This window comes from Tachysurus vachellii, chromosome 5 (assembly GCF_030014155.1).
Source record: "Tachysurus vachellii isolate PV-2020 chromosome 5, HZAU_Pvac_v1, whole genome shotgun sequence".
Taxonomy (NCBI): domain Eukaryota; kingdom Metazoa; phylum Chordata; class Actinopteri; order Siluriformes; family Bagridae; genus Tachysurus; species Tachysurus vachellii.
Genome location: NC_083464.1, coordinates 10,006,768 through 10,033,512, shown reverse-complemented (window position 1 = coordinate 10,033,512; position 26,745 = coordinate 10,006,768). Strand labels below are relative to the sequence as shown.

At 38.2% G+C, this 26,745-nt stretch overlaps 1 protein-coding gene across 2 annotated transcripts in view; it reads left to right on the top strand.

Annotated features, from left to right (window-relative positions):
- gfod1 (glucose-fructose oxidoreductase domain containing 1) overlaps positions 1–20,514 on the top strand; it is a 34,782-nt gene extending 14,268 nt beyond the window's left edge. Inside the window, exons 2-3 of one of the 2 annotated variants that reach the window (XM_060869660.1) lie at positions 12,850–13,178; positions 13,269–20,514. In XM_060869660.1, the coding sequence (XP_060725643.1) occupies positions 12,850–13,178; positions 13,269–13,772 (833 nt within the window). In that variant the 3' untranslated portion in view covers positions 13,773–20,514. Of the gene's footprint in view, positions 1–12,849 lie in introns of both variants that reach the window. The other variant, XM_060869659.1, reaches the window with a different exon arrangement.
- Positions 20,515–26,745: the final 6,231 nt, after the last annotated feature.

The window sequence follows — 26,745 nt, the reverse complement described above, 5'->3', positions numbered from 1 at the left end:
CGAGGCTTGACTTACAACAATGCAGAGTTGCTATAAATAGATCTCAATAGATTGAAAGTGCAAAAATAAATATCATATATATAAAATGCCACAGTATAATAAGAGTGTCCAGCCTCAAGTTCCTTGAGATGAAGTTATTTAAAGGTCGGTGCTTCACTGTTTCTGACAGTTCCAGTCAAGTCAAGAATCTTTTATTTTCATTTCAACCATACATAGCTGTTGCAGTACACAGTGAAATGAGACAACGTTTCTCCAGGATTGTGGTGCTACATAAAACAAAGACAGGGCTAAGGACTTAGTAAGTAGGCCTAGCCACATAACCTGCAACTGTGCAACCTGGTGCAAACAGTGCAGGACAAGACAGACAAGACAGTGCAGAACAAAAGACAGTGCAGACGAAAAGTTACAAGACAATACAAAAAAGACAATCCACAAAAGACAGTAAACAGAAACAGCGCCGACCAGTGTAAATACTATGTTATAATAAATATAATATAAATGTTCAGATAATATTGCGTTATTCAGTTATCTTTGCTATATCCGGTATATGAATATGTATGCAAATTTGGACATTTTTTCAGGTACATTTATCAGGTAGGTCAATTTGTAAGTATACTTTAACCCATCTGTTACACTGCACAATGAGTCATCCCCCATCTACCCTCTACCGTCTGTATCCATGAGTGAAAATGGACCACTCAGGACCACTGCTGACCAGATATTATCCAGGTGGTGGGACCATTCCCAACAGTGGCACTGACATGATAATGGCCTTTTACTGCATGTTGTTGGGGATGTTAGCGAGCTAGTGAATCCCACTAAGTGATGCTAATGGCCATCACGCCGCCTGAGGGCTTCTTATTAAAACTAATGGAGTTTGATGAGTCCAGGCATTTCATGGAGGTCAAATGCAAATGGCTCCTTTTTGAATTCTGTGTCATTCAGATGTCTCATGGAGCAGCAGAAGTTGCCATCCTCCTGAGCAGCTCTACATTACATATTCGAGTCTTTAAGCTGTTGACTTGGAAATGGCACACTTACTTCCAGTGATTGTTTTGTTTGTTTGGAAAGAAGTAAACTGTTTAACATGCCTCGACTGTTTTTTTCTTTCACAGTTGGCCCAGATTTGCCAGAACACTCTTTTGAGGATTCTCACACTACTCTGTGAGAGTACTGCTTGACATTTAAAGCTCTTGCTCGCATGGCAGTAAACAACTGTTGTGTTCTGTCACATTCCCTGAACAGAAACTACTTCTTGTGTCAAATGTAGTATATGGTATTTTTTCATGCTATTTATCTCACACTATGTCATAAACATCTATCATTGCCACTGCAGACAGAAGTCTTTAGGATCAGTAAAAATAACATTGCTGGAGCCTTAGCGATGCACCCATCCATCACGATTGATAGAGACTGCATTGAGATGCTAATGCAGATGGCTAATGGCTTTCACTCTTGGCTGCTAGAGTCAGCAACCAGTAAAGGGTGTTATTCAGCAGAAAGGTGTCCGGTGTTTGGATATGTTCACAGGCAGTCTGAGAGAGCTGATATGCTGACATGATTATTTCAGGTTGTTGACTGTTTGTCTCAATGTTACCTTTCCTCACATTGTCCTAGACTATTATGTTCCTTATTACTGTGCACAGTACACCCCTTGTTCTTGTATTACATATAACCCCTGTAATATATAATGTGTTTAAGTGTTTTAACACTTCTTGCCAGTTTGGTCTGACAGAGCCACTATGTTATATTCTGCTGGGTTTTTAAAATAAAAGTTTAATAACCTACTATCGGCATTGTGGGAAAGTGTGAGTTGAGTCTTCTAGAAGTGACTTAATTTGAAAGATATTTCTTATACCATTCTATGGTGTAATGAAGAACTGAAAAAAGAAAACAAAAAAAACAAACACAACAGTGCTTCTATGTCTTTAGTTTTAAAATATCACACATTGTGTGTTATCAATTTTATTTAAATTATGCTCGTTTTTATTAGGGGTGCCAATATTTCTAGAGGACACTCATAAATCTCATCTTGTCAGTTGTCAACCTTAAAATGAGATCATACTGTAAATCTTAATTGTTTTAAATGATTTTTAACAATGGAAGATATAATTGTGAAAGCATAGTGTAGGAGCAGCAACCTGTAGCTGAAAGAATCCCAAACACTAAACCAACTTGAACCTCTTAAGCATTCTGCCTCAGATTTTGGTTAAAAGCATCAAATTCTACAGATTTCGGGTTAGAATTCTCTTGATTGACTGTATTTGTTTGTCACACACTTGCAAACTGCAGTCATAATATGTGGCTCTCAGAACAGCTTTTTCTAAATAAATTTGACAGATTTGATAGTCAAAACATGGCATGCTATGAAGTTTGTAGTGGACAAATAATTTGTTGATAAATTTATTCATAAAAGTGTGAATATACAGTATAAGCAGCACTACAATATAAAGACTGAGAAATGTCATTGATTTATGTGTCTGTGATTGGACGGTCACATGAGAGACAGTAAGAGATCAATAGTACAGTATGGACTGGGCATGTCGCCTGGGGGACGAGTAATTTAATCTCAGAGCTGGCCTTCTGCTTAGAGTCTGCATGCTCTCTCTCTCTCTCTCTCTCTCTCTCTCTCTCTCTCTCTCTCTCTCTCTCTCTCTCTCTCTCTCACACTCACACACACACACACACACACACACACACACACACACACACTTTCAAGTGGACTTGGGGTTGGGTTTTGGGTTGTACTCTGTGGCCTTATGTTTTCTTAAGCAAGTGAAATGTATGTTTATGTGCTATTTTTGCTCTGAGGCTCTAGTACACATCTGGCTCATTGTGTGTCCATGTGACTGTGTAGGAAGTAGTATGAAGCTTGCCTTGTTGTATCTGATGTCAAATAATGTGCAATGGGCGAGTGTATAATGGTTTTAGGTTATACTCTAAATCTTCATGTATATGCCACATTTGTATCTAACCTTTATAATGAGGACCTTTAGGGCAGAGGCAGGAATCTCTGGGGACCCCACAGTTCAATTCCAGCTGCCTTGATGCTATTATAAATTGATTATTTCTGCATCTTAATGGATCTCTTGACCTCTATAGCCTGAGTGTTTTTTTGTTTTTTTTTATCATGACCATTTGCTGCTTTTAAATTGGTAATATTTCCCATTAAATGCCTGATATGACGAAGTGATAATGAAATTGCAATAAATTATGACATTATATTTATTATATCATTATAATTAAAATTATGATAAAATGCTTAAATATTTTGTTGGCAGTTCATTAACAAAACCTCAATGACAAAAACAATCGGCATACATGTCTCATTATTATTATTATTATTATTATTATTATTATTATTATTATTATTATTATTATTATTATTATGATTATTATTATATTTCACTCACGGCTAAGCTTAACATTCCGGTCCTATTGGTGGTGTGGATGCAAATGCAGGTCATTTTATTAGGAACAGTTTAAAAAAGACAATCCACAAAAAAAAAATAATAATTAGAAACAGTATACAGGCTAGGCAAAATGTACGTCAGGTAAACAGGATTTAAAAACCGGAATGTTTAGGACAAAAAGGCAGGCTTGGTAACAGCACTGACTTACAGAACGATTACTTCAGAAAGAAACCAGGTTTTTATAAACAGTAACAATAACAACTTAATAATTAAAACAGGTGAACACTATTAAAAGGACGGTGACTGTGAGCATGGAAGTGGCAGAGGGTTTTTGTGAAGGTGAGTCCGGTGTGGATGTGCTTGTAGGCCAAGGTATATTACTGTATGGGAAACAGACATCTGTGATGTTAGTGGAAATGTAAACATTTGTTGAAAATGAAATCAAATGCATCCTGTTATAAGAAGATAATTAAATTTGGTGGTAACAGTAACACCGCTTGATGTCAGGCAGCATCCAGTTATTCTGTCATTCATTATTTCCCGTTTACATCATTTCCCTTCATCTTATATTCCTTACCTAACCAGTGTATTGCCTAGGACTAATGTTTTCATTCTTGGTTCGTGTTTAATTTTGTTTATCCATATTTATTGCACATTCATTGCTGTGTTGATTGTTTAATAGAGCTGTTAATGGGCAGAATGGCCCTGGCGTATTGAGTATTGTGTCTGCTGTCTCTTGAAGTGTAATGGCTCATGTGAATACACGGCTTCATTGGAATATTGGGAAGCCATGCAGCAGAGTAAGCCTTGTGTGTGATTAATGTGGCAGAGCACAGAGCTCTCATCAACAGCGCTCAGCTGGAGCACGCCTGGCTCTTTGTCATAGAGTCGCAGCTGCATCCTATGAACTCTATGTTACACACACACATATGTATACGCACAGACCCCTTTCCTGTAATGACCTCCATACACGCTCTTCCTTGACACACAGAGCGGGGGGTGTGGTAGAGGCTAGAGGAATATTTTATGAGCACGTGTCCTATTGTGTGTAAAGTGTTAGCAGGACCTGTTTTACTTGCTTCTGCTTCAATGCAGGTTGAGGTAATAAGATAAGGCGTGTATGTTCTTGTGTGTGTGAGTGTGTGTGTGTGTTTCTGTGTGTGTTTGTAAAGGGGTGGAACTAGTAATGTGTCCACAGGCAGACACATGTGCGTCTCCTCTCATTGGTCCGTTCTTGTTTGTGTGTTTGTGTATGTAAAGGGGCGGAAAAGTAATGTGTCTACAGGCAGACACAAATGTGCATCTCCTTTCATTGGTCTATTCTTGTGTGTGTGCGCACACGCGTGTGTGTGTGTGTGTGTGTGTGTGTGTGTGTGTGTGTGTTTGTAAAGGGGTGGAACTAGTGGAACTGTAATGTGCATCGTCACTCATTGTGTGTGTGTGTGTGTGTGTGTGTGTGTGTGTGTGTGTGTGTATGTGTGTGTGTTCATCTGTGCCTCCGTGTCATTGTTTCCTGGGTAACGCAATTCTGCTGTGACTCTGAAGCTCTTGAAGTCAATGACATGCAGAGTGTACTGAAGGCTTTATGTCATTCTGAGTGTCAATGTCATACTAGAGGTTATAAAATATGAGATTCCATATTTTTGTCTTTGTTTTTCAATTAATGCTTAATGCCTCAGGTTTTTGATCAGATTTTTATTAATTTTACTAATAAATATTACTATGAATTATTAAACATATGATGAAAGTAATAGCAAAAGGATTGTAGATGTGAGAGTTTAAGGGGTTAATTAAATATAATCATCGGTGGTATTAGATATAAAGCCCTGGTGCACAAAGCCAACAACTCTCAAGTGTTTTAACTGTCTGATGGTTGTATATGATGCTGCACTGGGGTCTTATATCACTTTATCATGGTGTCCAAAATGTTTAATTATTACAAAACAATAATACGATTATTCTCCTTTTTATATTTTGTACAAACTTTTCCATAAAAACTCTCACCATCAGTGTTTATCACGTTAACATTATGAGATGAAACAGAGAGTGGCTGTGAAGAAAATTGTTCAATGTTGCCCAAATATTATTATTTTTTGAATTGTTTCTTCATTTAGTTTTAATCAGCAATGCCATGTTCATCTATGTGTTTGTGTATGATAAAGTTGCAGATATGCTACGAGTGGCATCTTATGAAATAGTAGTGGATTAAAGGTTGTTTTTTTGGCACAGTAGCACCCTCCCTTCGGAGAAGCCGAGGTTGGCGTAGTACGATTTAGGGCGGGTCCGGATGGAGTAACAAACCTGTCTGGGTGAAGAAAATGAACTGTTAGATGTTAATAGACAGAAAATACATTTTAATGTGTATTTTGAAAAAGAATGATGAGGAGAAATCCTGATCATGCTCTGATCAGTCCTGAAACCAGGACAAAGGTTGAAATATTGAAAAGATTGATCAGCTTATCTAATAAAATAATAAAGTAATACTAAGTACATTAAAACTGCTTTGTCCTCCAGCTGGTTGAATTAGTTGGGATAAAAGATAGTGATTTCTATACTGAGTAAAAATAATTATATGAGCACCTGTAGCCCTGTACTAAAGGCTACTAGCTAGGTATGAAGGAGTATAGCACAAACACTGAGATAATGGATTTTGACCCACATTATATTTTTACCTCCTCCTTTCTCTTTCACCTTTCATCTGATTTCATCCTCTGCCGTTTTTTGTTTATTTTATTTTAATGTTATCTGATTTCTACATGGGGCACTACATTGTCCGTAGTGTGTGAGTGCGTGAATGAATGAGAGTGTGTGTGTGCCCTGCTATGGGTTGGCACTCCGTCCAGGGTGTATCCTGCCTTGATGCCCGATGACGTCTGAGATAGGCACAGGCTCCCCGTGACCCGAGGTAGTTTCGGATAAGCGGTAGGAAATGAGTGAGTGAGAGTGAGTGATTTCTACATGTAGAACAGTCTGATGTCACTGCTACTAGCTGTCTGTGTGTGCGCGTGTGTGTGTTGTGTGTGTGTGGTGTTTCGGTGAATCTGTATGTGTGTGTTTTCGGGGTTTTGTGTGTGTGTCAGTGTGTGCGTGTTTGTGTTTGTGTGAGTCTGTGTGTCCATGTCTCTGTCTGTGTGTGTCTGTTTGTATGTGTGTTATTTGTGTATCTGTGTGTTTGTGTGTGTCTGTGTATGTTTCTCTGAGTGTGTGAGTTGTTGTTAGGCAGGATGAATGTGTAATTACCTCCTTTGTGTCCTTTCCCTACAGAAGCCCACTCAATTATCCTCCACGCCAGCAAGCTGCACCAAGCACATGCTTTTCCCAGTTCTCTGTAGAGCAATTACTAGGCTGACTTGCAAAGCACATCTCTTAACTGGAATTACCGTTCATAATGGATTCCTGTTCAAAACGGCCAGATAAGGATAGGCGATTACGTCTCTGTTATCAGTGACTCAGATATAATTCCAGTGTGGAAACTGTTCAGTGTACAAATAATTACTGAACTCCAATAGGAATGCTGTAGTGTTTGTCAACCCCATCTGTAGCGTATGTGTAATTACCACAGTCAATCATTTTAACACGTTTCTCTGTAATGATAATTAAAGGAAATCGTTTCTTTGGGATTTGTTTGTCATGTTGTTGCAGTGGTCAATAAATGTTTACAAGAAACACAGTGGTTTCATAATAATATAAAAAATCTTTAAAAATTTTTCAGAAGGAATCAATTGTGATTATATGTTTCTTATGTAGTTGGCGTAGTTCTAAATAAATATGAAAGTCCCTCATACCTTCACGATCACCTATGAAAACCACGAAACAAATCATGCCAGGTTTGGAGTGGTCCATCATAACACTGTTGCTTTAAATGCCATTTATTTCATATTTTACACTTTTGTTAACAAAATTCAGCAACTGCCCATAGACTGCTAATGTAAGTTCAGTTCAGTAAAGGAAAAAGTATGCGTCATTGGGGTCAGAGCTCAGGGTCAGCCATGATACAGCGCCCGTGAAGCAGAGTGTGTTAAGGGCCTTGCTTAAGGGCCCAACAGTGGCAGCTTGGCAGTGCTGGGGCTTGAACCTCTGATGAACAACCCAGAGTCTTGACAGCATGAGCCATCACTTCCTATGATGTCAGAATGATCTTTTTGAATGAGGATCCAAACAAGATGACAAATTCATTGTCAGGCTGGGATTAAAATCAGAAAGAAAAACGAAGAGTAGATGCAAAGGCAAGGAACAAACACAGGAAATAGAAAAACCTCAAAAGGTTATGCTGGTATATTTAGGTGATATATAATATCTGTGAGGTAATTAATGGTTTTGGGTGTGGATGTGTGGTGACTTATCTATTGGTAGTCAATTTGGATGTGGAATTGATAGTTACTGAGATTGATTGTATAAATAAATGTGATATAATATGTGTTACTGGTAACACTTTGCATTATATTACAACAATGTTTGGGTGTTCGTGAATATTTACATGGGAAATTACATTGCCAACATGAGCCATGATGCCATTAATCAACATTGATGAACATTAATTCATTTCAGTCTAATTTTATTTCTATAGCACTTTTAACAACGGGCATTGTAACAAAGCAGTTCTACAGAAATATATAAATACTGGATAGAAATTATACATTTATAAATGTGTCTCTAATGAACAAACCAATGCAACGGTGGCAAAGAAAATCTTCCTGAGACGATATGAGGAAGCACCCTTGAGAGGAACCAGACTCAAAAGGAAACTCATGCTCATCTGGGTGACGCCAGATTGTGTCATTATAAATTTCCCTTCTATAACTGTTTACATGTGAATAAGGTCCAAAAGTGCAATTGCATAACTAGTCAATTTATTCTAGATAGAAGTCAACAACTGTTCCCAGATTGAGACTTGAATGCAAAATTGTTTGTGACAATTGCAGTCCAATTCAATTTGGAAAAAAAATGTCACCAGACCAGGCAACTTTTACACATTGTTGTGTCAAGGTGCCAAAAGACTAACATAAGTCCACCTTGATTAACCTGGGAGAGTAATGGACGCTTACACGAAGCTGCTTAATGCGTTTGGTACATCTTGTGTAAACTCGTTCATTCATTTATTGGAAAAGAGAAGTAAATAATGTCATTCGTAACAAAAGTAGCTGGGTAAATGTGAGTGAGTTTAGCATGAAATAGTCATGTACACACCTCTAGTCTGGCCTTGATAAAGCGAGGCATCGTTGTGTCTGGCCTACATTTTTAATTCGAGCTTTATTGCTGTATAGTCACACAACACAGCTGTGATCTCTTCTGGCTGATTTATGCCTTGAGGCAGCAGTAGAGATTTGAGAGCAGCACCTGACCCCAGGTTAACCACCACACCACTGTGAGAACACATACATTAAGCTTTCATGAAGTGTAAGCATTAAGCTTCATGACTCACTTCTCTTTCTTATCTATGGTAGTTTAATCACAGCGAGCCATTGTTGTGTAGTTGTACTTGTTATTGTTTAGATGTTTAGTGCTATCTGTGTGTCAAGGTATATGATTTTGGCCTCAGATATAATAGAGGACGGTTGTGACAATGAAAGCGTTTATCAAGGCTGGATATTTGTAATTCTAACACACAGAAAAGAATCAAGATTAGTGCAGGTTGGAAATCCGTGTCACCCAGACACACAGAAGGGCAGTGTGTTTCCTAAGAGAGCTGTGTGAGGCTTTTGCACACGCTGCTAGCGTGTTTGAAGGCAGAGTCTCTATAATTGATGAGGAGGGCTGAGCACTAATCCCAGAGACATTTTCCACTCCATTAGGGTTGAGGACAGAGTCTCTATAAGGTCTCTGACCCACTGAAAGACAGTCATGCTCCTGGTTATCTTCAGGCGTGCCCTTAGACCTTGGCTTGATTCAGGCCAAATAACGATCTGAAACCTCATTCAGTAACCAGGCTGTAAACCCCACAGGCTGGTGTTCAATATAATTCACGCAAACAGCATCTGATAGTCCTTTGTTTGCCAACATCACAATTTGCATCTTCTGTAATACTTCTGTAATAATAATAATTTTTGAAATGCATTTTATTGGAAAATAATAAAAAATGACATATAAAATAAAACGTACAATCGATAATATTTAAATCAACGTGAAGAACAGGATATGGTAGCCTAGATGTTAAAGTGTTGGATTACTGAAGGTTGTGAGTATAAATCCTGGTACACCAAGCTGCCACCGCTGGACCCCTGAGCAAGGCCCTTAACTCTCAGTTGTATAAAAATAATATAAAATCTAAGTCACTCTGGATATGCAAGTGTGCCGAATGCCTGTAAATGTAAATTGATGGTAGTTTCAGACCTTTGCTTGTATAAAGCATGTCTGATAAGGGTATTATCTAAATGTACATATAGGTTAAATGTAAACATTAACACTCAAATCTAACACTCATTACATTAGTGTAAGTTTAATTGAATGAAGGATGATTGCAATCCCGTCTGACAAAAAAATAAGATGATCTATGTGATTTCTTGCTTATAACATAATACAACACACATGTCTGAATAAAAAGTAAAAAATTAAAATAAACAATTGTCAATTGTAAACAACACATCAGAGAAAAGGTTTGTGATTTTTTTATGAATCCTGCACAATGCCTATTATTACACAAATAATATATTATGGTATTTTCTGATAATATGTTAAATTTATATATCATGAACATCATTTTGATATTGTATATCGAAGAGCTAGTGTTTCAGTATACTGTATGTATGTATTGTTGTATGTCTGCCAGCTGACAGATCCCATGGTAGTTGATCAGGTGTGGATGCTAAACATGTGTGTTTGTGTGTTTGTGTGTTTGTGTGTGTGTGTGTGTGTGTGTGTGTGGGAGTGAGAAAGAGGGAGAGACAGACAGACACTGATACACTGGCGTTTTAACCAAGTAAGCATTGTGTAGACTACAGAGATGAATCTAATCCGGCTTGCTTAAATCGTAAAGTACTTTATAAGGATAGTGTGAGTCAGTTTGTGTGTGTTTGTAATGTTTAAGTACTCAAGATTTAGAGAAACTGATGGGTTTGTGTCAAGGTGTGGTACTCTTATTACAGTAGCTCTGTGATATATTGTGATATCTGTGTGTGTGTGTGTGTGTGTGTGTGTGTGTGTGTGTGTGTGTGTGTGTGTGTGTGTGTGTGTGTGTGTGTGAGTGTATGGGCTGTGTGGTTGTGTATATTTTGCTCATTAGTGTTGGTTTGGTCCCCATACAGTAGATGGTTAGCATAATAATGAGCCTGCGCTCGCTCTCTCTCTCTCTCTCTCTCTCTCTCTCTCTCTCTCTCTCTCTCTCTCTCTCTCCCTCTCTCTGTATCATCTTTCAAAAATATTTTGGCAGATTTGCATTTTAGTATCCACATTACCAGATCTTGTTTCCATGAATAATAAAGACCATGTCCTTGTTCTTGCTGCTGTTTCTTTGTGCTTTGTCTTTCTGAAAGTGTGTGAATGCTTCTGACACATTAAACTCACAGAACCTTCCTAAACATCTGAGCTGCAGCAGCACACTCAGCGCACTCAAGGCAAATTTGATTTATTCCTTTTCTGTAGCACTGGAAAGCTTCATTCAGATCAGACATACTAGTAAATGTAAGGTGATATTCTTGTCTTGATATTTTTGTTCATGAATATGAAAAATACTGCAGTCAGTGGTGCAGTCTCATTGAACAGCAGACACAAATGGAATGCTTTTACTGCTTCAATTTTACTGAAATTGTTGTAATATTTATACATTTTAAATAAATATGCAACATGCATATGTTTCATCCAAATATCCTACTTTGTATCAAGTCAAATGAAACTGAAATAATGAAATGAATGAAATGAAATAAATGGTTTAAAATAATATGTCAATTGTGTAACATAGAAGAATGTTTATGATTTAAAGAAATATTACATTTTACATTTATGGCAGTGGTGCACGCTGGCTGACACCCCCAGGTTTGGGGTTCGATTCCCTTCTCTGCAATGTGTGTATGGAGTTTGTATGTTCTCATGGAGGTTTCCTCAGGTTTAACTATCTTTTGAAATGCATATCAAAAGAGTCCGGAAAGCATGAGATCATGTATAAATACATTCACTCTGGCTGAGTCTAAAGTCAGGTGGTTTCATCTACCTTTAATAAAAACCCCAAAGAGATCATGGCCTGGCTTCTCTGCTGTTACATGATCTGAAACTGTATTCTATCATATACTTTGGGAGTGTAAAAGTGGGTCAGGAGGCTTAATTTTTTAGCCTGTGTTCTGCTGCTGGGAGCTAATGGGAGATTAGCTGGGAAGCTTTTGTTCTGTGAATCTCAGAAAGCACAATGGCTTGTTCCTTCAATGAGGCCCCTTTAAGAAAAGGTCACATGAAGTGGTGGAGAGCTGTGAGAGCGGCACCACTCCAGCTCTACTGCTGTTTATCTAGCTGACCGGGCCAATCAGTCTGGCCTTTTACAGCCCAAACAATGGCGGGTCTGGCGGCCCACTTTCCTACTGATGAGCCGTTTTATCCTCTTGCAACATTTTCCCTTATAATGCAGAATGCCAGGCCCTGAACCTTAATTATTCAGTTTGATCAACAACTTTATTTATAATGTATCTAAAGGCAGTCAGCCTTATAGACCTGGTTTTAATGCAGCATTCCTAGGTGTTTTGAAGCAAGTGTTACTTTTGTCTGGTTTACGTCTTCGCAGCTTGAAAACCACATATTATTAGCGAGAACCCACTAACACAAGCTTACTGAGGTTTTACCGTATACTGTATATCAGTGGCAAGTTCATATAATGCTTTCCTTCTGTCATGGTCACTGTAATTTATGGTTCTTTAATAACATCCCAGTGAGGGACGATTACGAAGGTGATTATGGCCATAGGCGATAGTCTATAGATTAACAGAAGCAATGGCCAGTTAATTGTTTTCATCTCTCACCCATAAATGCCCAGCCACTTATATGAATACAAGTGCCATGTTTCTGGTTTGAAACTACACTGTTTACTATTTACTGTTATTTTATTTTATTACTGTTTACTATTCCAATAGCACATCATGTGTCCATATTCATTTTTGGCAGGGCATGCTATCTTTCGATGTGATGATTTTTCAGCATTTCGATGTGATGATATGAAAGATGAGGCTTAAATAGAGGGCCTTTGAAGTACTCGAACTGTGGTCTGTATTGTGTCATTGGATCAGCACTCATTTTTTTTCTAAAATTAAAAAGTTCACTTATAACAAACATGAACAATAGCATAAAAATGAACTGCTGCTTATTTTAGCACTTCCTTTTTTCCCAGTCAGTGCCAGTTCAGAAGATTGAGTAATCCTGGTAACATGCTTTATAGTCACGTCATTGTTTGGCTTTGGCGTGTAACGCTGATGACTCAACCATTGACTAATTCTCCATTTTTCTCTCTCTAATCTCTAAGGAATTGGCAAGAATGTCATCTGTGACCGCACGGCCACACCTCTGGACGCCTTCCGCATGATGTCAGCAGCGCAATACTACCCCAAGCTGCTGAGCATTATGGGTAACGTTCTGCGTTTTCTTCCGGCCTTCGTGCGCATGAAGGAGCTGCTAGAGGAGGGCTACGTGGGAGAACTGCTGGTCTGCGAGGCACAGGTTCATGGCGGCAGCCTTTTGGGTAAGAAATACAACTGGAGCTGTGATGACTTGATGGGTGGTGGAGGACTTCACTCTGTGGGCAGCTACATCATCGACCTGCTCACGTTCCTGACTAGTCGGCGCGCCATCAAGGTGCACGGCTTCCTCAAGACATTTATTAAACAGACAGACCATATCAAGGGCATCAGACAGATCACCAGTGATGACTTTTGCACTTTCCAGATGGTGCTGGAGGGTGGAGCCTGCTGCACCGTGACGCTCAATTTCAATGTGCCAGGTGAGTTCCAGCAGGAGGTGGTTGTGGTTGGAACGGCTGGACGGCTCACAGTGAGTGGCACTGACTTGTATGGTCAAAAGAACAGTGGCATTGGAGGTCGTGAGCTACTGCTCAAAGACAGCACACCTTTAGGCAATGCCTCGCTGCCTGACAAGGCCTTCAGCGACATTCCTACGCCTTACCTCACTGGTACCATCTGCATGGTCCAGGCAATACGTCAGGCCTTTCAGGGCCAGGAGGATCGGCGGACATGGGACGGCCGGCCGCTCACCATGGCCGCTACATTTGAGGACTGTTTGTATGCTTTATGTGTGGTGGACACAATCAAGAAGTCCAACCAGTGTGGCGAATGGCAGAACATCGTAGTGATGACGGAGGAACCTGAGGTCAGTCCAGCCTACCTGATCAGTGAGGCCATGCGACGCAGCAGGATGTCCCTCTACTGCTAAAGTTGCTTGACTGCTGACTGAATAAATGTGAAAGGAAGTAAATAACTATAATTTAAGCTGGGATTAAAAAAACTGCTGAATTTTATGGTTAAAAATAGAAGGAATGATCAAGAATGCAAACAGCAATATACTCTTTCTGCATTCATTGAACACCACTGCTTCTGGATTAAATCACACTCGATTCATGGAGGATGAGTGTACAACTGATATTTTCAACACTGGAGAACCATTAAAAAACATTTAGCTAGGGCAAACATTGTTCTGTCCTCCTTGCATGGTGATAAATGTGCAAACCCAATGGGCTGTCCTGTGTGTGTGTCCTCTATGTGTGTGCGTGTGTGTAGAACATTACAAAAATCAATAGTTTGGCTGGTAGTCCTTTTAGAGAGGAACTCCCCTCCGGTTAATTACGCAATAAATCTGCCCAGATATGCTTGTGTGTCTGAAATACAAAGGAAAGGCTTGTTTTTTTTTTTTTAGCTGTGTCTGCAGAGGACAGTATAATCCCAGCATGCTAGCACAAGTCTACTGTTCCTTTACATTTTAGGCACAAATTCTGTTCTTCAGAGCTTATATGAAGCTAGCCAGCTTGTTTCTGAGCTTAATGTATCCAGAGTGTGATGCAAAACCAAACCAGTCTCGCATGCAAAGACGAAAGCTGTGAATCACATCTCAAACAATCAGCAGTGGCCACTGGTTAGCACAGCGTGGGTAGGTGTTCCAGCATGCAGCCACCTGCACTGTTAAAGTGTTGCACTTGAAAATAATTACTATAATTAAGACTTAAGCAAACAAGTAGTATATGTGGCAGACATACAACACGAAGCGAAATAGTAAACACCCCTATTGTTTTACAGATTCATGGTCAGCATACACTAAGTGTCATTGAGCTGTTACATAGCAGAAGCAGTTACATGTACAATAAATCTACATAATACGTTCTTTTTACAGGATGTTATATTTACATTAATATAAAATCTGACAGTTTAAAGCCAATTTTACAATTCATACCTGTTCATCATACCTGTATGCTCCGAGGTAGATTTAGTTCAGACGTGTCGTAATTCAATTTTTTTTTTACACGTCTAGTGACATTCTTGCACATTGTTGAGGGCTAGACACAGCAATTATAAGCCTAAAAACATGTATACCAAAATATTTAAAAGAATGCAAAAATTCCTACGCAATGTTTAGTGCTGTCTTGACCACCACATGATCCTGAATTAGCTACATTTCTAGTGCATAATTGTAATAGAAGTTACAATATTAGTCATTAGATACCATAGTAGTCATTAGCTAATTATTAGTTCAGTTTATTTCTAACACTGACCCACAAGCCAAAAGATTGTTTTTATTGAACTCTTTTTATTTGGTTTGGTTTATATAGGCTTTGCTTATATAGTACAAAGCTCTACTATTTACCATTGTTCGCTGATTCCTTTTCCTGTTTCTGTTCCAATTTGTTAATGTACCATGTCAGACATGACAAGGGTGGTACATAAGGGTCAGATCTAACTGGTTGAAACTGTCGGTAAAAATCACAAACATAATGCAAAGACTCCACAGGATTAGTAGCAAGAACTACTTCCTGTCACTGTGTTATTTGTTTGTACAGTCGAACGCCATGCTAATTGTGATGCAACGAAATGAAAGTTCTTGGCCGAAAACTAGAAAATTTCTAGATTTATTCAATTGGCTTTTTTGCACCATAAATAAATTAAATTCATTTATATATTTATTTATATTATTTATACTTTAGAATAAATCGTAGTTAAACACCGAAAAGATAATGAACTATAATCACTGGCACTGAAATTGTTACACGTGCTTGAAATTGTGATGCACACATGCAGTGCAATCTGAGCAGGTCATAAATAAGCTACAAGTTCAGGGTTGCCAGATTGGTCACAGTTTCCAGTTCACTAGAAATCAATCTGGAAATGTAACATGAAAAATGACAACTACATACCCACAGACATTTTCTTTACACTCAAAATGATTACAAAAAGCCTAAAAGAATTTTCAGAGGTTGTATTTGGTAAGATAGGGGATCCTTCCTAACCTGGCAACACTGTTCATGTTTCTGATGGTGTTTTTAATTGCATAATCTAATTTGTAGTGTTGTATTTTAAAATGCTGTATTCAATGTTAAAAAAAATTAAAGACAAGGTAACATTTCGGTTAACTTTTTACAGCGTTTGTACTCTTTTATCTAACAACCGGATGTGTTGCGCTCGAGTGTTTTCGGCCAAAAATTTTCAGTGGTGTGAAATTTCATAAGCCTCCCTAGAACTACTGTAATAAATATGACCGTTTATTGAACTGTTCAAAAAGTGTCATGGTAAATGAAATGTCAAAGAAATTTACTTTGAGAATGTTATTTTGACATTTTGTCAAGTGTGAATTTTATTTTCTTTTTAAACTGCCTGTGAAAAACATTTGCTGTACATAACTACATACGTTTTTATACATGCTAAGCGTAATATAGACATATTTATTTTGGATGTTTCACACTGAACTAGGTATTGTGTGTCTTGTTTGAGAGGTGCATTGATGCCTTTGATTTAGATGCTTCTCCAAGAGAGGAACAGCACTTCCACTGTGATGCTATGGTTACTGTCCATGTGTGACCAAAATCTGACTGGTTTTTGTTTTTGTTTTTGTTTTTTATTGGTCAGTTTCATGGCTGGTAATTCACACAGTATCAAATATAATCGTTATATGAGATTACACTGGAAAACTGGCATGAAAATCATCTCTGGATTTGCATATTTATAATATTTGCTTCCTAAAATGAATCTTTTTTGCTCTCTTGATCCTTGTACCTGATATTTGTGCTTGCGCGCATGTTATTCTTATAATCTTAAACAAAAGGATACTGTTTCACTCAACCATTTTCAGTGACCTTTCACCTCTTTCTCTTAATCATTTTACATTCGCTCCACTCGATTTGACATCTATAGATTTTTTTAATATGATTTTAAACTGGAAAATGATTTCGAGTTATTCGTTTCAGGGATCTCCTCAACGAACAGATGGACAGACGTAAATTTAACTCGTCTGGCAGCCTGCGTTCGCTCGGCTTTCTGTTTAATTACACGTCCCTGCGTCAAAGCTCCGGTTCACTTCTCTAATTGATCTGATGACTACAAGTCATGTTTTCTCGGAGCAGAAACAAGCTGCAGCCTATTAGATAGTATAGAGCCTGGAATAAAGAGCTTGAAATTTAATCCAGTTATCCGTAACATGCAAATACAAGCAACTCTCATCAAAACAGCTTCTGACGGTTGTATTTGCAGTTGTTGTTTATGAAGAAGAATCTGCTTAAAAAGATAGAATACGAATGTGTTTAAAAAAAAACTGAGATGCTGGTTACAGGCAACATCTTTAAGGATTACAAAATTAAATCTGATTTTGTTTGATATCAGACTGATAACCAAAAAGCTTGACATTATCTGAGTTCACCTGAGGCATCCTTTCAGATTTTATTCCTCGGATATCCAGAGATGACTCCTGCAGTAACATGTTAAAAAAAAAAAAAAAAAAAAAGAATTGTTTTATTTATTTATTTATTTTTAAACAGGACAGATGTTATCACCAGTAACGATGGCTTTGGAAAAAAGGATAAATTAAAAGATTATGTTGTTTTCTAATTATTTCATATGGTTTACATTGTCGCCACCTTAAAGCTCTGTCCTAATACAACTGCTGTAGTAATGCAATTATGCAAATAGCATAATATTACAGATTGCAGATGTAACTGAAAAAGTGTGATGTTATTGTGTCCTGATTAGTTTTCACCCGAGAAATACTGTACCTGTGATAACAAATCTGTTATGTTGCCAGTCATTGCTTTGCTCTTTCTGTACCTGTTTTTCAACTGTAAGAAATAATTTAAAAAAGTCGTTAAACATTACATCTGTATATGTTTGAAGTGTGTATATGTCCGCTAGCACTGCTGTGGTATAAAGGTCTCTTTCCTTCCCTTTATTTAGCATTAGCAAACATGTTGAAAATGAAGGTGGGGGTTGGGGCGTGCTAAAAAGGATGAGACTCAACAGTCCTGCTTTGGCCACACTTCAACAGGACACGCTCGGCTTTCAAAACCGATTCTGGTGAAACAAAGCATTGATGGATGGGTGAGAAGGGTGAGACGGAGAGAAAAAGTGAATCTTTTGACCCGTCCCTGGGAAGCGATTAACGCGTAGCCTCGTCAACTCTTCCCACTCCGAATGTTAAACTCTCACACGGTCCTGTGTGGGATGGGTTAGTGCTATTGTCTTGGGTGACTTTTGCTCAGTGTTGCTTTAGATTGCTGTGTTTAGACAGTAGAGATGATACAGATATAAACATCTACACACCTTTAATTGCCGTTCGGATGGAGAGGGTGTTGGTCTGCTCCAACTGAGAGCGGCCTGCTTCAGTATGAAAAGACTCCAAGCTCAAAGAAGAGCTTCTCCTGCTGCCTGAGACAGTATCCTAGCAACCGAATACCGCTGGGCGAAACCAGCCTTATCGTACATGTTTTCCATTCTCCTTTTCTCCTCAAAAGACAGTTACAGAGGCACTGATTTGCATGGCAGACTTCCAATTATCTTTAATATGGTGGTGTACATTTTGAACTGTTTTATTATAATATTTTAAATGCTTGAGACACTCACTGATATTAACAAAGGCCACATGGTATGCAGTATAATCCTCTATGCTCACTGGATTGGAAGACATTATAACCCCTCTGGGAAACTATAAATTTGTCAGATGGAAAAACAGTAATGCAGAAACACATTTTTACACACTAAAAACCTATAAAGGTTTTATGCAGACTCCATACAAAAGGTTTTATTTATTGTTGAGTTTTCATTTGCCTGTTTGATCGTCACTTGATTTAAGTGAGTTTAAATTAATTAAACCTTAAAACAAGTAGGATTGTAACATGGTTTACATGGACCTGTTCTGTTTATAGAAAGTTCAGGATTAAAACCCATCAATAAATAGCCAGAATATTATTGTACATATTTATATAATGAGAATAATATTTGAAGATGTCCTAAAATAATTCTTGACAAAGTGGTTTTTTGGATTTTTGTTATTGTTGTTGTTTCAGCCATTTATCGCCATGTCTTTAATGTATGTTATCAAGCTCAATTAAACTCCCTGACTAAAGATAACTAAAATCAACATAAACCAAACATTTTGACATTTAAGCAGTTTGAACATCACTATGTATGCTGATAAAGCACAAAAAAGGATTGATTTTTAAGGCACAGAGATGGAAATGTCTTCAGACTGAAGCAGGAGTGAGTGTGGAGGAGTGAGTATGGGTCACCATACTTAGCTGTATGTCACGTCACTCCAGCTTATTCCCAAAATGCAAATTTTTCAGTCAGGACTCAGCCACATGAGGTACAGTAGTTAATGAAACTACTAGTTCAGTAATCCAGTCTCTGTGATACCTCTGAGTGTGGTGTTAAAGATGCAGAGCTTTGGAATGAATCAAAAAGAATACAGCATTTGTTTGGCACCTAAAGCCAAGCCCACTATTTTCCTCACCACAAGGGGTCAGTGTTGTGACATACAGCAGTATGGTGATCCATACTCTGAATTCGTTCTCTGCATTTAACCCATCCAAAGTGCACACACACAGCAGTGAACACACAAACACCATGAACACACAGCCGGAGCAGTGGGCAGCCATTTCTTTATGCTGCGGCGCCCGGGGAGCAGTTGGGGGGGGTTCGGTGCCTTGCTCAAGGGCACCTCAGTCGTGGCCGGCCCGAGACTCGAACCCCCAACCATAGGGTGAGGAGCCAAACTCTCTAACCAAATCAAATCTAATCAAATAACACAATTAAACTGACTACCACTAAACTACACTCGTGTTGAAAGTCAGACTGAAAAAGCCACGTAATAGTAGAAACCTGTAGGCCATGTGAAGGCCATTGTAACACAATTTCCAGTGTTAAAATTTCCAACCCAACATTATCAACACTGCTCAGGATGCTCAGTTTGTTATGAGTCAGTTTTTATAGTTATAGTTATCTTTGATTTAAGACTTTTTGTCAGTGAAAATCCCAGGAATAAAAAACTCTCAAAATATAATCTAAGGTTAAAGGTTATTCTCATGAACAAATCTGAATGTGGTATTTCTAGAGGTTTTTTAATAGTCAAATGTCTTCCAAATTTTGAGAACTTCTGACGTAGAGACACACATTCTTGGAAAGTGCACCTGGCTAACACTTATTTGACTACTCAAATGTGTGACGCAACTCACTGTCCTGGAGCCATGTACGCCTCACACACATTTCCTGGTCACCTCAGGTGGCAAGCCCTTTTTTTCATGTTGTAGATCTGCCGTAGAGATTTGTTTGTGAAAGCTGCCTTTGCATTGTCGTTGTCAAAGATGACAATTTCTTTACTTTACTATATATGCTGTATATCATGGATGCATGGATACTTGTATATATTTTAGAGTGGCAGAAACATATTTATCAGTCTTGAATTAGCGAATGTAAATGTAAAAGTAGCATTAAAACTATATTTTATATACCTTTGTTATGGAAAGCTAGAACAGGAGAACTCTGTCCCTACACTGCCACAATGCGTGTGTGTGTGTGTGTGTGTAGCATGGAGTCTCTATGTATTAGATCGTTGTTTATGGAATGTTTCTTGTCCAGACCTGACCATCCAAGTGGTGTCTCATCTGATGCTGCAGTTTCTATGGAATTAAAAATATGTAAACAAATGTGTGTGCCTTTTTTCTCTTCCATTTTACAGACCTAAATAATTCACTCGAGTTATTGTATACTATATAATGGTCAATTTTTTTTTATTTTTTTTATGTTTCTTAAATTCCTGTTGAATTAAAATCCAAATTTTAGCATCCTTTTTTCTATTATACTTTACTATGGAGTCACATTTATAGAAATTTTGTCCACTGTAAAAAAAAAAAAAGCAAAAAAAAAAAAGATTATGGATTATGAGACTTTTGTCATGGAAACAGTTGTAATAACAAGAACACTACATCTTTTTCTGAAAGATATACTCAGTCTTTGACTCCTGCAGTTGAGAGTACGTTTTACTGGACAACAATGATTGTAGGTGTATTATTACTGATGTTGTCCACCTGTAGCTATGCAACCCTTTATCCTCTCCATCTATACAAATCGATTCCCATACACTATCAAAAACAATATGGTGTTGAACTAAATCATTCCTTGTCACTGGGGTGGTACAGTGACATCTCAGCATCATATTAAAGCCTCCCAGGCAATGACAAGGACATGTACACATTAGTAGCCTTTTAATCTGAGCTAAAGCATGTTTACACTAGTTATTTTTTACTGGCTGTCACCTTTTACTGTAAAATAATGGGATAACAAATTATGTCTAGCAGATCTAGACGATTGACAGAAGAATGACAGAATTATAATTCTTGTGTTGTAATGTTGTGGTAATTTTACTTAATCAAGTGTACATTGGTATATTATCACTTTTATGACAGTGTATTTCATCATAAACACTTTAACTGTATTCTAGAGTTTATGCAGTTTATTATAAGAAAACTTTGATGATCCTGCCCTCTGCTGGTTAGGATTAATCCTGCATTTTTATATGCTCGTTTTACACTAATATTTACATTTACAGCATTTAGCAGACGCCCTAATCCAGAGCGACTTATATTTTATATACAACTGAGCAGTTGAGGGTTAAGGGCCTTGCTCAGGGGCCCAGCAGTGGCAGCTTGGTGGATGTAGGAATTGAACTCACAACCTTCCGACTGGTAGCCCAACACCTTAACCACTAGGCTACCACGTCCCCATAACATGCATTCTATAGTACTCTATCTTATACTATATGTATGTATGGATCAACAGCGCTTCTGCAAATAAATAAATAAATAAAAATTTGATTTGATACAAATAAAAAAATAATAAATCAGAAATCTCACTGGCTTAGTTGTTGTTCTACCTGGCTGCATGTACAGTATTTGAGTACTGTATATGAGTATACCAATTCTTCTTCTTCTACTTTCGGCTTACTCAGGGGTCACCACAGTGAATCATCTGCTTCCACCATCATATCGACCAACAGCAGTCCAAATTCCACCAGCACCCTGGTTGGTTGCCCTTCCTGACCAAACCCTCTCTATTTATCCAGGCTCAGAAGTCACTAGCTTGCAACTCCAACCCCAGTGGCTAGATTTATAAAGTAAATTAAATGTACATTTCAGGCATTTAGCAGACACCCTTATTAAGAGGGACTTACATTTTATTTCAATTTATACAACTGAGCAATTGAGGGTTAAGGGCCTTGCTTAGGGGTCCAGCAGTGGCAGCTTGGTGGACCTGGGATTCAGAATTTGTTATGGAAAGCTATAACAGGAGAACTCTCTTCCACTGTCCCTACACTGCCACTATGTGTGTGTGTGTGTGTGTGTGTGTGTGTGTGTGTGTGTGTGTGTAGCATTGAGTCTCTATGTATTAGATTGTTGTTTATGGAATGTTACCTGACCATCCAAGTGGTGTCTCATCTGATGCTGCAGTTTCTATGGAATTAAAAATATGTAAACAAATGTGTGTGCCTTCTTTCTCTTCCATTTTACAGACCTAAATAATTCACTCGAGTTATTGTATACTGTATAATGGTATTTTTTTTTATGTTTCTTAAATTCCTGCTGAATTAAAATCCAAATTTTAGCATACTTTTTTCTATCATACTTTACTATAGAGGCACATTTATAGAAATGGGATTCAAACTTATGACCTTCCGATCAGTATTCCAACGCATTACCCACTAGGCTACCAAATCCCCCGCATTACATAAATGTAATGTATTATAAAATGTATTTGCATAATCTAAGTGTACATACCACCTTGTGTGGGAAGCAATTTATGATACAGATTATTAATAATAATCATAAATAATAACAATGACACTTAAAATTAAAATTTTTTTGCTGTGATTTTGTATGTGTGGGTTTGTGTAGATAAATTAACCCTATGAAACAAAAGACTGAAAGAGCAGGAACCCAGTTAGTAACTTCTACACAGCTAAATATAAGATTGTGTCATGTTGGTCAACTACACCTCCCAGAATCCTGCGTGGCCTACAAGCATGGCTGCTGAGGACTACAACACCCAGAGTCTCTCTGTTCATGTTAGCTAGACTACTGATTAAACACACAGGGACTCAATCACCTTTTTAGCACATTTGTACTCTTCATGAAAACTCTAAACGTTTATTATGGCGGTTGTTCCCAAATCCATGTTAGTCTTTCAGGTTTTACCTTTTTAGGACATTGCTTATATTTTCTGCTTTAGTTCATGCTGTTTGTTCATTGTGTGTCTGTTTCTCAACCACGTTCTTGAATCACATCTTTGTCTCGTTTGCCTCGATAATAAAGATCACTGTGTACCTGCACTTGTATCCTCAACCTTTTCCAGTAGCTTATAAATCAGATTTAGTCCCTGTTGGTTTGGGCTTTTGAAAAATCATTATGGTTTAAAACTCAGTTCTCCATGAACTAGGGCTTGGAGGAATTATGACACGAGTTACATTATCTAGTCCGCACTTCACGTTGACAACTTATCCTCAACCTTGGTGTTCAATCTAAGAAACATCCTATCTGTATCTGATCCTGAGAAGCTAGTTCATGCATTCATGACCTCTAGACTGGACTATTGTAAAGCATTACTAGGTCGTTGTCCTGCATCTTCAATAAATAGCCTACAGTTAGACCAAAATGCAGCTCCCAGAGTACTTACCAGGACAAGAAAATATTATTATATAACCCCAAATTTATCATCTCTACATCGGCTACCTGTTAAGTTTAGAATTGATTACAAACTGCTGCTACTCACGTATAAGGCTCTTAATGGTTTAGCTCCCATGTATCTAAGCAGTTTTAATGCGCTACAACCCTTCACACTCTTTGAGATCACAAACTTTTGGTAGTTCCCAGAATATCACAGTCTATTAAAGGTGGTAGAACGTTTTCTTATTTAGCCCCTAAACTTTAGAATAGTCTTCCTGACAGTGTTCTAAGTTCAGACACACTCTACAAGTTTAAATGTAGATTAAAGACATATCTCTTTAGCCATCTGATATCTTATATCCATTTTATGCATCTACTCACATGCACATTATCATCTAGTGCTGGTTAATATTATAAACAGCAGCTAAGCTAATTCCTCTTCACTTGCTACTCTTTTTCTACCTATCCTGAAGCATCCAGAGATTGTGCCAGTGCCAGTTGTGCTCTGCTTCATGAAGATTTTGGACCTTCAATGAGAAGAGGCCAAAGCTGGGAGGATTCTGAGGCATCTAGACATGTACCAGCTCCTGTTGGATTCTGCTTCATGAAGATTCAGGTATTCAAAGATCAGATGCCAACTACATGTGGTCTTTAAGGACAACAACCTCCTAAACAATATACAATTGTCTGGCTGTATATGAATGTAGAAAGGATATTATTCATAATAAACATTCAGGTGTTCATAATAATTTATAATCACAATAATAATTTATAATCACCTTCAGTGTCACCAAAATGAGGATGAGGTTCCCCTTTGAGTCTGTTTTCTCTCAAGGATTCTTCCTCTAAAAATCTAAGGGAGTTTTTCCTCACCACAGTCATCTCAGTCACCTCAGACTTGCTCAGTGGTGATAAATACAAACACATTTACATATAAGTCTAATATTATTCTTGAACTTTGTATAATATTAATCGTTGTATAATATTAAACCTTTTCTACTATATTCCTTATGCTCTACGAATCTGCTTTGAGACAATGTCCATTGTTAAAAGCACTATACAAATAAAATTGAATTGAATTGAATTGAATTGAATTGAATTGAATTGAATTGAATTGAGGGGGCACGGTGGCTTAGTGGTTAGCACGTTCACCTCACACCTCCAGGGTTGGGGGTTCGATTCCTGCCTCCGCCTTGTGTGTGTGGAGGTTGCATGTTCTCCCCGTGCCTCGGGGGTTTCCTCCGGGTACTCCGGTTTCCTCCCCCGGTCCAAAGACATGCATGGTAGGTTGATTGGCATCTCTGGAAAATTGTCCGTAGTGTGTGATTGCGTGAGTGAATGAGAGTGTGTGTGTGCCCTGCGATGGGTTGGCACTCCGTCCAGGGTGTATCCTGCCTTGATGCCCGATGACGCCTGAGATAGGCACAGGCTCCCCGTGACCCGAGGTAGTTTGGATAAGCGGTAGAAAATGAGTGCGTGAGAGTGAATTGAATTGATTGTTCCACTGAATGTCTTAATGAAATGAGAGGACTGCTCTTGGGAACCTGATTAGCACCATAGAGTTTGGGCTTTGCTTGGTATCATCATTAATATTAGTGTATGCTGGGATAGTCTTGACATCACACAGTTCAGTTCAATTCCCAGTTCAGTCTGCATGTGGAGGTGTTTCCAATATTATTTACCACACACACAAACTGTAATACCAGTCATGGCCACCAGAGGGCAACCACGGGTAAAGGTTAAATGGTGGTTAGAATAAAAGCCCACATACAGTATGCTCTTTTTGGGTAAGATCAAATACCCATGGTGTGAAGAAATAAAGGTGCAATGTGGAGCCATTTGCCTTCCACGAGACTCCAGTGCTAAAGGCTTTTAAATAGCAAAAGCAGCTGATAACCTATTTATTTAACTTAGCAGTTTATGAAATCGAGCTTGAAATCGAGTGCAACTTAATTGGGTCTACCGAATAGAGAATATAAAAGTATGTAGCCTAGTGAGTGTTGCTATGAAGGGAACTGTTTAGGTAACACAGTAAACAGCTGTTTTTTTTTTAACAATCCCAGAAGATCAAAATGTCCCCTCATGACTGATTGACTGATTCATAAAGTCAGAGGTATTCAACTTATATTCAGCTTATATACTGTTCCTCGCTTACAAATGTGTGAATAAGCAGCTAACATGAGTGAATGGTGACAACACGTCTTAGACTCTGAACAGATGAAACAGAATAGCATGCAGTTGTTGTAATCTTTCCCATTCCTGTATGTATTTTGCTTTACAGCTAGCCACTGGTCCAACGAGCCACCTTCAACAGAGGATCTACTACAGAGATGAAATGGTATATGTTTAAAAAAACAGAATTGATGAACTATGGCTTTTTTTTATGGTCTTTGGTATGTTATCTGGTTTCAAGGTCATGCATTTTAAAATGAATGGCTACCTCTTTGGTTTAAAAGAATTCTAAAGATTGAACACATCTTAACCAGACTTCAGAACACTGCTGAAATCATCATCCATACAACTCGCATACAGACCTTTCTGCTCCGTTATCTGTTTATGAAAGGAATTTTTTTGCTGGAATGCTTGTGAAGTATGATATCAATATTTCTTATCACTGAGACTTCAGTGCTTAGGTCACTCAAAAATGTCTTTTTCATGCAACAAAACAATATTTGTTGTAATCTTTAAGCTGCATCTACCACTTGTTTTCCATTTGGAAATATTATAAGTCAAAGCTGCTGTTTCAGCAATGTCAGATCGAGCCTTTAACATGAAACACTACTTAGCCATTTTGTCCCATTTTCTTGGGCACAGATGAAGTGCAGTCTCTGAATAAATAATACCTTTAACACAAATGTGTAACTAAAAAGACTTTTTGTACTAGGATGGGGATTTGTGTCCCCAAAACAGAAGCTTAAAGATGTCCTTGAAAAACTGAACAGCAAATCTTGCAAAGGGGGCTTTTGTCCTTAACTGACCTTCCTGATACGTTTTTCCCATTATCCTCAGACCTTGCCAGGTGCAGAAGGACTGTAATGTCTCTGCCTCGTCATGTCCCACAGGGCATCCTGCATCCTAGTCCCACCCTGTCTGCTGCACAAATCCTCAGCTTCTGACTCACAGTCTTTCCATGCCAAGTCTTTTTCTATCTCACAGAAAGTTTGTCGTGCCAGTGGTGTTATTAACACATCGTATGTTAAACACAGGAAACTCAAATTC